At 37.1% G+C, this 15,274-nt stretch overlaps 1 protein-coding gene across 1 annotated transcript; it reads right to left on the bottom strand.

Moving 5' to 3' along the window:
- Positions 1–659: 659 nt before the first annotated feature.
- LOC105440994 (cell wall protein AWA1-like) lies at positions 660–2,371 on the bottom strand. The gene is made up of 2 exons (XM_011671662.2): positions 929–2,371; positions 660–698 (listed from the first exon to the last, which is right to left on the bottom strand). The coding sequence occupies exons 1-2, from the start codon at positions 2,369–2,371 to the stop codon at positions 660–662; spliced, it is 1,482 nt and encodes a 493-aa protein (XP_011669964.2).
- Positions 2,372–15,274: the final 12,903 nt, after the last annotated feature.

Below are 15,274 nucleotides of genomic sequence, written 5' to 3'. Positions count from 1 at the left end.
ATCTTGTTCATCATCATCATTATAACATATCCATCTTACCTTCTGTTGCTTGGGTTACGTCTGTTAATTCCGTTGTATCTGGTTGTCTTTGAGTAGGCGGTTCCTGTAACGTTGGCGTTACCGGTGCTGGTACAGGTGCTGGTGCCGGTGCCGGTGCTGGTGCCGGTGCAGGTGCCGGTGCAGGTGCCGGTACCTCTACCACCACCACTACCGGTGCTGGTGCCGGTACCTCTACCACAACAACTACCGGTGCCGGTACAATAGGAGCCGGAGTATCTGGATCAGTTACCGGTGCCGGATTCTCTGGATCAGTTACCGGTGCCGGTGAACCTCCTCCGGTATTTGTTTCTTGTGAGCCACCTGTAGTTGAAGGTATCTGAAAATGTGTGATGCTTGTAGCCGAAGGTAAAGAAGAACCATTTGCCGGCGATCTAACTCCAGCTGAAGCCGTTGAGTACAGATCCATCGTCTTATTCGATGAAGACATTTCGGATGGCTCAAGCGAATGAGAAGACACAATCCCAAAGAGAGAAAAATTAGCCAAACTTGAAGCAGTATTGTTGTTTTTTTCGACTCCCGATGGCTCGACAGAACTTGATGTTTGTGATGCGTATGAAGGAGAGTCAATTGATCCAGGAGTTAGTGATATGACCGAATACTCAGAAGAGATCAACGTTGTCTGAATCACCGTCGATGTCCTATTGGTGGAAACACTTGTGGGGTAGGTCGTTTCGTTTCTTACGAAACTAGTCAGGCTCGAGAAGTTTAGGATTGAATTGTCCATGGTAGTTGTGAGTTGAGGGTATACACTTGCACTGAAGATAATATTCGTTGTATTTCCTGAAGGTTCCAAAAAACTTGATGCTGTCGCGTTTATAAGTAGGGTCATGTCAGGCGAGGTTGGATACAAAATCGGTTGAGAACTCACACCAGTTGTTGGTACGGCGACGGAGCTGATATTTATTTGTTCGGTTGTTGCTATGTCAGCGGCAACGCTGGTAAAGAGTGCCGTGGTAGGGATTGAAACCATACTCGATAATTCGCTTAGGCTAAAGGTTGCCTGAGCAGTTGTGACCCAGTTAGATGTACTGCTAGTAAGGGCTGTGGTTCCAGAGGCCGAGCCCGATTCGGGTGATTCAAGGAAAGCCAAGGTCGTTTGTTGCTTCGGTGCTATGTCAGATGCCGTGTTAGTAAACAATGAAGGTTGAAGCGACGACCCAGTTGCCGTTATTCCATGCCAACTTGATGCGTCCAGTGCAGATGATACTTCGTCAGATGCCGCGGTAGTAAACGATGAAGGCTGAAGCGACGACCCTGTCTCCGTTGGTTCATTCCAACTTGAGGTGTCCATTGTAGATGATGCTTCGTCATATGTCATGGTAGTAAACGGTGAAGCTTGCAGCGACGACTCTGTTGCCGTTGATTCATTCCAACTTGAGGTTTCTAGTGTAGATGATGCTTCGTCGGATAAAGTATTAACAGCCACGGCTGATCCCACTACGGATGTTTCACTCGAAGTCTGTGCAGTTTCTGATATACCAGATGTAGTACCTGTTAAAAGTGTACCATGAGGGGACGATCCGGTTCCCAATGGTTCCATGGAACTTAGGGTCGTCTGTGCCATTGTTACGATGTGAGATGCAGTGTAAGAGGAAAGTGTGGCGTTTTTAAGGATCGATCCCAGTACTGTAGTATTTGTAGAAAGTACACTCTGAGGGGATGATTCAGTTTCCGTGGGTTCCATGGAATACACGGTCGTTGTAGCAATTATTCCAGTGTGAGATACAGTGTTAGAGAAATGTGTGCTGCCAGGGGTCGATCCTATCACTAATGTTCCACCAAAGCCTGAGCCTGTTAGCGTAGTTGTAGATACGTCTGATGCAGTATTTATGACAAATGTAGGTTGAAGAGACGATCCCGTTCCCGATGGATCATACGAACTTGATGTTTGAGGAGTCACTACAGCTACTGAAGCGACTTCGGTTGTTGCCGAATGTGTTGATGACTCTGGCAGGGAAGATTCTAACGTAGCTACAACGTCAGATGTACTACTAGAAAATAGTGGAGATTGAAGGTCTGAATTTAGTTCCACTGTAGAGCTTCGAGGTTGAAGAGTTTGAGAGTTTAGCGATCCTGTTGGGTTGAAAGAGGTTTGAATAGATATATCTGCATCAGACACCAAAGAACTGGGGAAAAGTGTAGTCTTAAATGAAGCTCTCGTTCCGGAAGTTTCAATCAAACCTGTGGATGCCTGATTCGTTGACAGTGTATTAGAGGTAATACTTGGAATCAGAGTCATCTCAGAGCTGGATACCAGTCCTGTTGATATACCCGAACTTGTGGCTGCATTAGAGGATTCCGCTGAAGTCATGTAAGAGTTAGTCAACATGTCCGTCGATTCAAGCATGCTCGAATGCATCACGGTTGCAGCTACAATTAAAGATGTGCTACTCTGCAGAATGGTTGTTGAACCTAACGCGCCCTCTTCGGTTGACTCATCTGACCCTAAGGACAATGTTACACGGACAATTGTACTTGTAGGGACCACTGTAGAATCGGCTATGGTACCCGTTCCGGAAGATTCAAACCATGTTGACGTATCATGTAAGGTGACCTCTGGCAACTCTCTGTACAAACTGGATGAGGAGTCTGCCAATGTCGTTTGCGATTCCGGCGTGACTGTTACCGATGTCGCGCCACTTTGCGGAGTACTCGCATCCTGGAAACTGGTAGAGACATCACTGACAGAAGGTAGTGCATACACAAGGTTCGCGGAGATTAAAGAAAAGAGGATGATGTGTACAAGATATCTATGTAAGCTTCTTAAATGTACATCGGCCATGGTTCTTCAAAAGCTCTTGGTATTTCCGCACGGAGATCACTATATCGCTTTGGTTACTCACAACAACTCAACTGAAGTTAAGAAGACAGAATTCGTTTCGGTTATAGGATGCTTAGCTCGAGGCTAGCCAGGGTATTACTTCAAGAATCCTCGAATAAACAAGTTCGTCCTTTACCCGTAAGCTGATGATTTATTCTGTTTAGAGAAATCAATAGAATATGTCAGAATTGACAAAGAAAGTGCGGAGAAATGATATTATAAAAGGGGTCATATTTTTTCAAATATACATGTACCATTCACCTAAAAACGATTTTGTGTTTCGCAACAATGTATAAATCAACCTTTAAAATAATCCAAGGCATTATATATGGGCTAATGAATAAAGAGAATTAAAGAAAATTAGAAAAATATAATGGGTGGTATTCTCATGAGACTAAGTCCAGACTAAACAAGAATTCTAGTTCACACTTCTTTGAAATGCTAGGTTTCATCTTCCTCTTTCGATATTCATGACAAAGATAATCTACCAAAGACTTTGTTGAAATTCAGTTCATACTCATATTATCCTGTGGTTATTTTGTTTCAATATGTATAAATATATATTGAAACAAAATATCATATCGTTCCCAAATTATTTCAGATTTGATGACATTTTATAGTGATGTACATTTCGTGAATTATTTCGCAACCACTGTACCCGACGCAATGGCCCGATGATTGACAGGAAATAATAATTAGTCCGATGAAGACTGTCCTTCCATTACATATAAATCAATATTCATACATTTTTAAAGTAATTAGTGCTATGTATTACACAGTTGCCAACAAAGGTGGAACAATCTTGTTCACTAAAGTTCATGCAAGTATTGTCGCAACATGATTTATTCTCGATAGATAAGAATTATAAGTTCTCAGAAATCTACTGATCAATAAAGTTTGATCAATTAATTTTTATCATTAATGTTCTGAGAAAATATCGACTTTATCTGTAAAAAAAATCACATTGCCACAGTCATTTCATGGACAGAGTTAAGAAAGAGTTATTCCGACTTTATGGGACCAAATTTAAATGAAATACTTACTTCTTTCATCTGCAGTTGGAGTAAGTACCTAGTTGAAGCGATGATGACGACATATTTCATACAACATCTGAGAGTGATGCCAACTTACGTTTGTTGTGATATCAACATTGATTTGATAATCCGCCAAACATTTATAATTCGCCCTCCGCCCCGACGCGTGATTACCGAAGATATCGATTTTTCTGTTATATATGTACTAATGTATTTTTAGGAGCAACAAGTTCACACAATGACATACATATCCATTCTGTCCCCCTTTCCCTTTTCCTCTCGTTTTTTCTCTTTCTCTATCTCTCGCTGCTTGTACGTCTGTCTCTTTTTTACCCTTTAGTTTTATCTGTCTGTGTCCCGATTCCTCTCCCTTTCTTTTCATAATTGTTTATTAAACTATTCATATTGGTAAATTTTGACCTCTCTTCATTCGTATCATTCTTTTCTTACCCCTATGAAGCCTCTTTCTCTCTTTCATTATCTCATCTTCTCTCTTCTCTTTCGTTCTCTCCTCTCTCATTTTCTCTCTCTCCCTATCTAATTAAACCTCTCCACCTCCCTTTCTATTTCATTCTCTCCTGTTCTTCTTCTGTTTACCTTTCTCTTTCTACCTTTCCATCCTATTCCCTGCTTCATCTACTGAGCTCACTTTTCTTCTTCTTCCTTATCTCCTTCCTCTATACCTTCGTCTAGTACCTCCCCCTTTCTATCTCTTTCTCTCTCCAACTCTCGCCATCTTTCATCCCCCTTTGCATCCCCCTTTCCTGTTCATTCACTCCCTCTCCACCTCTCTACCTCTTTCTCTTTCTCTCTCATTCTTCTACTTTTTGATCCAACACCTGCAAAACCCTATCGATCGATTAAACGTCCAATACAACAGAATTGTAAACACAACTGAACCGCAAAGCCCCATGTCTATATCATCTCCCTACTACTTCATTTCACCCCTTTCCGATGCCTTAGGCCACAAAACCACGCAGAGTTGAGAAAATCTCATTTTTTTTTCATCTGCAACATAAAACAAAATTAAATTTCATTCATCTTAAAGTGTGTGAAAAATGAGAATTATCGAAAAAAAAAAAAAATTGATATGAAATCTCTTGAAACGTCAGACGAACACTTCGGTGACAGCTTGAGAAAATCTGGAAAATAAATTATAATATTTTTGGGAAAAAGAGATAACAATAATGAGATAGAAATTTGGGTATGTGACCAATGTATTTGATTTCATACCGATGGAATCCTACATGCGAAGCGTTGGCCTTGTACATTCCAAATTGAAAGACGCTTTTTAAGTGATAGAGTGTTCTATGAAACGTAAACGGGAAAAAATTTCTACGCAAAAAGGCATTATACATCACGACTGTATTGCCAATGAGAGATTTTCAAATAATCATTGATTGCATCTTTCAAATATTCACATTAACGTTTAAAATTATATATTTTTTAAAATCCGACTTTGGCTATAAAGCAATGGCCTCGCTGCTGTGAGGCCCCAGGATAAAAAACCGTGTCGATCAGCTACATCAGTGCCCTTCGTGAGGCATTAATCCTCATTACTGTCAGTTATGACTTAAGGACGTAGGTCCCCTAGTTGATTAGCATAGTAGCACACATATGCTTTAGTAGTCACGCAAAACAAGCACTAGCAAACTATTATTCAATCAAATCTAAAAATGTATACTATTATTTGGATCTTTTAGGAATAAATCATTGTCAAAATCATTCCATAAATTGGGTAAAAAATTGTTATTCCACCATTATGACCAACGTCGGAGATGTATTATTAAAGCGCTATATGAAAGCTGAATATTATTTATGACAACATATGATTTAAGACCTACAAAAAATAGATATTACTAAAGTAATCAGATACATTGACCCTCTTTGTTTCAAACCTCTGACTGCTAGTCTTCACGCATCGACGATCTAATGCATTAGCTCATCAATCGCCATAGATGGGTATAGAATAAACTTTTTAGAGCAGAGTTAATTAAAATTCCTTCATTACAATAGAATTCACCTCTAATCAATAATTAATCAATAGTTGATATATGTCTTATTGATTGAGATACTTGATAAACGCAGGGCAGCACCCCCGGCAATGTTATGATACCATAACTCAATCTTGGTTTATCGATTTTGTTTAGGCTCTGTTGAGCTTGATCGCTTTTGTATTTGTGAATAACAGAGCAGCGGTATATTTCTTTATAAACGGAGTATGTTCAAGTCCACGTCATAGTGTAACGTGGGTTACAAAATAAACATTCTAATATCATTTCATGGTACTACATTTAGTGAAATCCTCTTTTTTTTAAACACAACTTATCTTTAGCCGTGGCTAGAAAAGGGTATTTCGAAATCGTTCAATCAAGGATATCGTAATGGGTTTACATAATTATGGATCTAAAAGAATATCCCCCCCCCCCCCCTAACAAAAAAAAATCGGTTGAAGTATTACAGTTCGCTTGGAACATTTATGATATCGCATTTGACTATATTGATTGGCATTACATTTTGTAATTTCAATCATATTGATCAGAACGAATGTTCTTGAATCCCTCAGCTCCTTCAATCAAAGCTTATACTGCATGAGAAATAAGCTTGACGGGTTTTCTGGGGCACCTGCAAACGTGACGTGGTTTAGTGGATAAGCCATCAGACTGCAGATCACAAGGTACGGGGTTCAAATCCTGGTACGCTTGAGTGCTATTTTTGGCGGCTCGGCTGTAACCAGGGTTATATGTCCATGTCCCATACACGTCACTGCGTTAAGGATTTAAGCGCTTTATAAGAATTCGCTATTATTAGTAGTATTAGTATTATTAGTATTACCATGTCATTACTTCCCATATGTCATAAAGTACACGGCACATTCTTTTAATGTACATCTAATTTGAGGGGAATGTGAAAGGAAACTTTCATCATGATTTATATTTATATATTATATATATATCTGCTACAATATTACAGTCAATAGCAAACTTCATTCTGTTTAGTTCTTTATTGTTACTCTTTAAAGAGGGGCTGCAATACTTATAGCTACTTGCGCCCTCTATATGGCAAACATTTGATACGATAAACATCTATCAGTGACCACTCAGGGAGGTCTATTCCCTTCCATCCAAAAAGTGCAGATTGGCTTTAAAAAGAAAATTATCACAAACTCATACATACTGGTGATAAGTTATAATTGGTAATAAAATCAATAAAGGGGAGTGGGGAATTAACAGCCAAATGGTTATAATGATTTCCATTAAATACGAAACAAAAAATAAGAACATTTAAAGATAAAATTAAGGCAAAGTTTTCAAATCTGCTGCGAGCTCTCTCATCCATGTTTCTACCCGTGTGCTAGAATATCATAGCAGCAATGCCACATGGAAGGGATTACTCTTAAATTACCTTCATATTTGGAATGTAACTAGTTACAATTTTAAGGGGAGGATCAAATTTCGATGGTATCAATGTTTGTAGTCTCTCATATTAACATTTGTGTTCAAATTTCTTATCTGTACCTAATAGTGGAGAGGCATTTTAAGAGCATTTTCTCCAATGCTTTGATTTGTTGACCATACTCTACAAACGGTTACTATTGTGTGCAACAAAATATAACTATCTCCCTTTTTTGGCAGTTCATTTTTACACAAAAATCTTTTGACACAAAGCTTTGAAAGAAATCGCAAGATAACGTGATTGCAAATAACCTCTGATGGCACAGTAAGCAATCAATCGATAGGCTTCTTTGTGTTACGTGTGGGGTTTAGCACACACGTTTAATCTATAATCGTCCAACCCCAACACGGTAATAATTCAAATTCTATTACCCGCTATTATGATGATTTTCATAAAAATTGGCAATGACACCCTCTAAAAGCTATACGATATAGTCACTTGTTACTCAATTATCGATCGTTTGGCTACCCACGTGTCATGAACTCTGATGTATTACGAGATAACAGGAGAGCGACGCCTAAGGCCCTTTTTTAATATAAATTCAGTGGCGTGATATCAAAAGGCCAAAAGGAGGATACATTTAAATCATGGTCTTTCAATTAACACATTACCTACTGGACCCGGGTGGTTCTTGTATTAAGTCAATGCGAATGAGGAATTTCAGTAGTCAACGTGTTAATCTAAGCCTTGGATCAACCCTCCGCCGTAGGTAACGTTGTGTGTTATCGACAATTATTAGATGATGACGTGGATCCTAATCAAATGATTGGTTGAAAGCGTACACGTGACCAGACATTTATTTTGCCTAACGCGTAATCGCGCGTAATTTGGGTAATGACCGGTCATTATCCAATGGTAATGAACGGCCATTATCAAATTCATGTTAGAAAACATAATTTTTTTTTTTTTTTTAAATAATAATCTTATAAAACAAATAATACACATCATTTTGTTCGGGCATTAGTAAAATTACCAACACTTGGTACCTTCAAAACAGTCCAAACGAGACTGTTCCAAAGGTACTTCGTGTGGGTAATTCTTACGAATGCCCTCATTGATGTGTATTATGTGTATAGTCCTCCACCTTGGGCTAAAGAGCGTTTTGTAGATCATAATGAAATGATTGGCTGAGAGCGTCCACGTGATCAGGCATTTATTGTGATTTTGCTAATGACCGGTTATTATTCACTTCATGCATTCCCCGACGGATCAGGATGCCTTATAACTGAACACCTCGTATTTCTTCGGAATCAAGGCGCTATGCTTTGAAAAGTCAATCCACTGAGTTGACCCATATACAGTACATCATTGCCCACCGTAAACGGTTCGAAGCACCGCCTATATTAGCTTCGACGGAGTGTTGATACGCGCGCTACCCAAATTACTGTAAAAAATGTCGTGTTTATGAGGAAGTACTATATTGATATAAACGACAACACAGTCATCACAAAGTTGACCGCAGTTGTCGGTAGATGGCGCTATTAATAGCTCACAAATGAGCAAATGGTTACACTGCTTTGAAGCCCATATAACCCCATAATTCTAAGTTTAACCATACATGTCAGATCTACGTAAATGTATTTCCACTGTTTACATTTCCTAAAGATATTAAATCAAGACATAGCTCCACTAGTGCATAATTTTAAAGACGTAAAAAAGAAGAAACCAAAATTGATTGGCATACTCCTTTTGACATTTAACCCAGTCCATGTCAAAAGAGGGCGCTAAAGCTCATAACAAGGGTACGGATATTGACCCTTTTATGCGTTGTGTTGTTAGTTACCGACCGTGTACTTCACTGCGCTTGCATTACGACGAACAATAGACGACCTGGTGGCGTTTCACAAAGCCTTTCTACAATGACAAATGACAACAATCAGTGACGAATCTGCTAATAACTGATCAGAAGCAAGGATTTCAGTAGCTTATAACAAGAACTGTCATTTGTCACTGATGACAAGTTTTGTGAAACGCCCCCCTGGTTGTAGACCAATCGGCAATTTACTGTTATTTCAACAATGATACATGTATGTACCTGGGATAATATGTGTTTGGACTTACGCCAGCATGCAGGCTGCCATGTTCTGTCTTCTTAACAAAGCTTTTAATAAAAACTTAAATGAATGAATAAATTAATTAATTAATTAATTAAGTGTGGGTGCAATGGTATTTTCAAACCTAAATCCCGTTGTAAATTAATCTTGGACAAGTGTTGTCCATTACCCCCCCCCCCACACACAGTTTGTCAGCACGACATTGGCATCATCATTTAAAGTCATGTATCAAGTAAATTTATTCAAATTTATGTATGTTTCCTTTATACCAGGTGTGTATTGGAATAAAGCATTTCATTCACCTGGTAATATCCTTTGTACTGCGTTTGCCAAAACGCAATTTGCCAAAAGCTATATATTTTTGTTTATGAATAACTTATAATTGTTCCCATTTTATATATTTTTTACCAAATAAAATTTTTCTTTTCTAAGCTATGATTTTGTTCTCAATAAATAGTAAAAAATGTTCTATCTATTTCAAAATACTTTCCAATTAAAGCTTGGTGATTGATACCAAGGAGTTACTGGTAACTCCCTGTCGATACACGTACAACTATAACTGGTAAGTTGCATTTTTAAAAATTGACTGCATCCATGTCATGCTTAAAGGCATCACATCATCCCAAGAAAATCTTAATTCATATAACTATCGTACATATTCGTAATGAATTGTGTACATCTAGGGGAGGAATACAAGTTTTTACACTTATTCTTTTTGATGGGGTTTCCTTTATCTATTTAAAGCGACCAGAATATGATCTTATCTGTAAACGGCCCATGCTGATAAAAAAAATCCGCGAAGGGCATAACATTCATGTAAACAACAAAACACGAAATATTTTCATTTAGTTTTCTTTGAGTGAAAAATTAATAGAGATGACTGCACCTTTTTACATATTCAATTTTATTTCCTGCTTCCTACAGAAAGAAGAAAGTAAACTGTGGAGTGGTGGAGCCTTTCAAGGTTTAGCCTATTCCTTACAAAATCAATTGACAAGGTCATTTTTCAAACGAAACAACAGAATAACTACCAGGGGAAAAAACAGGAAGTGTGGGGTGGAGGAAGACAATATGGAAAGCGCCACTGATTGATGAGTGTGTTTTCAATAACATCCGTGTCCTTACGAAAGACTTTTTCATCCATAAAGACAACAAATATCACTGACAAAATAAGTACTGCGCTTTATAGATTGATCTAATTATCATTTTCAAATATGTACGTACGTGTGGATGTGTGATGTGTTATAAAGACTATTTCAATTATGATATGGTAAAAAACGTCAGAAAAACATCGTTTTGCCAAAAGGTTAAAACTAACGATTTCGTGTTCCCATATCGTGCATGTAAAATTAAGACAAATATCCTTACCATTATGTGTATGTGCTTGCAAAGAGCTCTATGTCGGTGATAATTATAACCCTAGTGTCAGCAAGGAGTTACCAGTACACTGGGTACTTTAATAAGTAATCTTAACAATATCAAGGAATAATCTTAAAGGTACCCTAGAGTATACGACACAAACAAGCAGATTTACGTCTCGCCAGAGAATGTTAGTGATGAGGAGGGAAATCATTCACCGTACCTTATAGTTAGCATCCAGTATGCTTATTTGCCTGTCCTCATTTATAACTACTACTATATTACTACTACGCATCCTGTTATATTTCTCCTTTGTTCCCTCTTTTATTTTGTTTTTGTTTGTGGTTTATAAGATAAACTATTTTATCTTTCATGTTAGTAAAACAGTTTTAATTCAGAGGAAATTCATTACAAATCGATATCCAGACGAGTGCATTGGTTAATAGCATTAGTACAAACTAAATGAAGCATCTACTACTGCGCAACCTTAGATTGTTGTGGGAACATCGTTTATATTAAAAAATAACATAATATTTTGATGGCTTAGTTTTACTCGCCTTCTCAGAAAGTATGTGTGTGATTGTAAGGAAGCAACTATATGGCTTGGAGTTTTTGTAGGGGGACTTGAAAATGAAGATTAATGAAAAATCGACTTGGTTTGGAATCCAGGATTTTCCGTTTACGATACCACTGCTCCACCGCTAGGTCACCGCGCCTTCGCAATACAATAGAGAACAGGAAGGAAGGAAAGGAAGCGAGAAAATAGAGGTGGAATATTCCTAAAACCAACTTCGGGTACAAGGGGTGATGATGTCAAATCTTGTTCTTTATTTGTATTTGTTTTATTTAGGTACTCAATTATAATAATAATTATAGTTATATTTGCTTAAATAGCGCCTAACACTTACTTTATCAGAAGTCTCTAAGCGCTCTACAATAATGCAGCATACTTATCCTGGCTTTAACAGTGCAGCTGTTACGCGCGCTGCGTTTCATCAAGGAATACATTCCTACCAGGTACCCACTTACTTCATTACCTGGGTGGAGTGTGGCAAATGTATAATCATTTAATTATATACATGTGTATACATATTTCTTTACATATTTAATACTTCATTCGTTTATTCATTTATATATGTATTGCTTTTTGTCAAAAGAAACCATTAAAAGTGTAAGGACTTTTTTTGTTCTCTATTTTTTCTCGCTCATCCTCTCGATTTATGTACTCATTCATTTAATTGTATATAACTGTGTTAATACATTCATTCCTGCCTTCATTTATTCATTCATATATTGATTGCTTTTTTCAAAAGACACCACTAAAAATGCAAGGACCTTTTTAGTTCTCACTTTTTTTTCGCTCATCCTCTCAGTATCCACAGTTCCGTGATCTTATCGATCAGAGCACCTGGAGCTAACGTACTCAATATCATACCACAACGACTTCCGTTTTTGCAAATATTTCCTTGAATTCGTTTCATATTCAGTGTCAAACGACGTTTTTGGAGGAAATATAATGTTCATCTTCCAGACGATATGAAGGCCATTGGCCTTCATATTTTGTTATTTGGATCAATAAAGTATTAAAATGACAAAATCCTGGATTTAGCTCATGCTGCAATGATAATTATAAACATATTGCTCAGTCAGGAACCCCATGACTTTTACAAGTCGATCGCCTGTCTGATTATGAAGATATTTCTGATCTGAAATCGAAATTCTCAACGGCTTTTATAACACTACAATCTATTGGGGAAAATTAGTTTGGTAAAACCGGTCATTCAAAGATTCCTATTTTTTTGAGTCACTTCATGATTATTTTGAAGCGTAATTTGTTCAGGGCTTCATTTTTACACCATACCACAGACACTGATAATACGTAGGGCCATGCATATCATATTTCACATTGTTAAACGACTTCGGATGCCTTTAAAGATAAAGTTGAGTTCTGGTCATGTGATTGCATTGTGAAAGAAACGGTGTGGAATCTATCAGAAAAGATTGATCATCTAGTATATAAGTATTCGTGTGTATTGCAAGGTTCTGGAATCATCAAAATGATGAGACATTTGGCCAAAGCTTGGCAAAGTTACAAGCACTGTACACAGAATGATGTATATGGGACTACATGAGCACATGGCGAAAAAAACCTACCCCCCGATTTTTACGTATTTTATGTGATATTTAGAATATGAAGGCATTTGAAGAGCCATGCTTTTCAGGGAACATGTTTAATCTGATGTTCTTCCACCCTTGCATAATAACAATGATAACGCTCACAAATTATTGTTTACCTCTTCCCAGAACTCAACCTTCTCTTTAAAACGTATTTGGTACATATGGCTCTAAATTTGGAGAGTAACCATAGGACTCGGCGTATGACGAAAAAGTCCGAAGATTTGCAAGAAAATCATAATCTCAACATCACTATTTTATCGTACAAATATTTCACGAACAGGAATATCAATAAAAACTGGTGACTTTTCAACCATTCCTATAGCCCATATCATTGAATATTCCATTTGACTCTTGATTTTGTACTTGATTATATTTGTTTATAACCTTTCTAGATTTTCAACAATGTATTTATATGTATGATTCTATTGGTGATTCAAGTTTAACAACATTTTTATTAATTGCAAATATTGAAATGGAAAATCGTATTCAAAAGTTAATTTTTACTTTGTATATATATACTGTGCAATACTGTATATTGATGCAAATCATGTTGTTCAATAAAACATTTTTTGATTAAATTGAATTAAATTGAATTGTTTTTCTCTCCCTTCTCATATTGGGTATTCCAATACATTGTTACCCTTACGCTTCGAATTCCTGATCTCAAATCCATTTTTATTCTTTCTCTCCTTAATCTCCTTTTTCTTCATTCCCTATTTTCTTTCTGTATAGCCCTTTCGTTCTCTGTCTTTCTTTCTTACTTTTCCTATTTCCTCACTGATCACCACTTCCCGGTTTTTTCGCCTTTTTCCTTCTCCGTCTTTCTTTCCAACTTGTCCTGTTTGCTCGAAGTCTTCGTCGAGGGACTTGAAAATGAAAATGAATGTAAAATCGATTTGATTTTGAACCCGGATCTCGGGATTACGAGGCCACTGCTCCACCATGAGGTCATCGCACCTTCCCAATAGGAGGGAGAAAAGAAAGAGAGAAACGAGAGGTGGCAGATCCGTAAAACCAGCCCCGGGGAACAGGAAATGATGTTTTATCAATTTTTAAAATTTCTTTTTATCAATTTATCAATTAATCAATTTTATACATGAAGTTAATTCTTTATAAGTTGATGTCTTCAATTTGAATAATAATATAATATAATAACGTTTTATTTTACCAGGGTAGCCACTTCAGTTATGAAACTGCTCTTCCAGTGGGCCCTGCTTAACATAATATGTTATTACTACCCTTCTCCAATCTAATATGCTGAGCGCCTACCTAGAATGCAGAAGGTCCCATCGTTATTAGTCTTTGGTATGACTCGGCCGGGGTTCGAAACCACGAACTCCTGTTCATGAGGCGGGCGCTCTAACCACTGAGCCACCATGCCCGGTATGGGCTCCTTTCATCAGCACTTCCAAGTGTAGTGATTCAGTCACTACTATTAAAACGCCTGTAACTTACGAAGTCGATCAAACACATCCTGTTACAATGATTACCGTTTGTTCTTAGATTTCCTTGAAATGTGTTTATATTTTGCGTCACACTATATTTGTTAATAAAGTATGTTTTTCACAGTCATATTTTGTTGCTTGGCTCAAAAAAGCCCTAATATATGGCCAGAAATTGCGAAAGTAACTCGACTTTTCAAACGCTGTTGCATAGTATTTGGCGTATAAGGAAATAAACTATCAATAAAAAAAACGTTAAAGTCCGAAGATTTGTAAGAAACTCATTAGCTCAACATCACTATTTTTTCGTACAAATATTCCAAGAACAGAAATATCAATAAAAACTGGTTACTTCTTAAATTATTCCCATTGCTCATATCCACATTTCGGTTTCGAATATTTTCTTATGCCAATGAAGATTAACCCAATATCTTTGAACCTATTTCAGATGTCTTCTCCTTTTCCCTCTCACAGATCATATCCGAATGCATTTATTACAATACGTTTATTTTAGTCTGAATCACAGATACAAGTCTCACAATTCGAATTTAAAGGGTAATTGGTCTTATAAATCAATTTGTATTTTGTTTATAAGTATTCGATTTAATCTATTATAGGCCTATTTGTATACAACTTTTCCAGATTTTCAACAAAGTCTTTATTTGTATAGTTTTATTGATGATCAAAATGGTCAACGTTTTTATCAATTCCATATATTGCCTTTAAATTTAAATTTCAAAGTACATTTTTATTTTGTATATGTATCTGCAATTTAAGTTATTGCTGCAAACCATGTTGTTTAATAATCCATTTTTGAATTCAATTGAATTGAAATGTTTTTCTCTCCTATCCTTCATTTGGTCTTTCTAT

The sequence above is a fragment of the Strongylocentrotus purpuratus genome, unplaced genomic scaffold, assembly GCF_000002235.5.
Source record: "Strongylocentrotus purpuratus isolate Spur 01 unplaced genomic scaffold, Spur_5.0 spur5_scaffold_20, whole genome shotgun sequence".
NCBI classification, from domain to species: Eukaryota; Metazoa; Echinodermata; class Echinoidea; order Camarodonta; family Strongylocentrotidae; genus Strongylocentrotus; species Strongylocentrotus purpuratus.
The sequence above is the reverse complement of the archived record's forward strand: the minus strand, read 5'-3'. Positions and strand labels throughout refer to the sequence as shown.

What these genes read in the sequence shown, in the direction of transcription:
- LOC105440994 (XM_011671662.2), bottom strand. Translation starts at nt 2,371, where the DNA reads ATGACTTCAGCGGAATCCTCTAATGCAGCCACAAGTTCGGGTATATCA. An exon ending in TCGCCGTACCAACAACTGGT is followed by an intron (nt 699 to 928) that starts GTGAGTTCTCAA and finishes TTCCACCAATAG; the next exon opens with GACATCGACGGTGATTCAGA.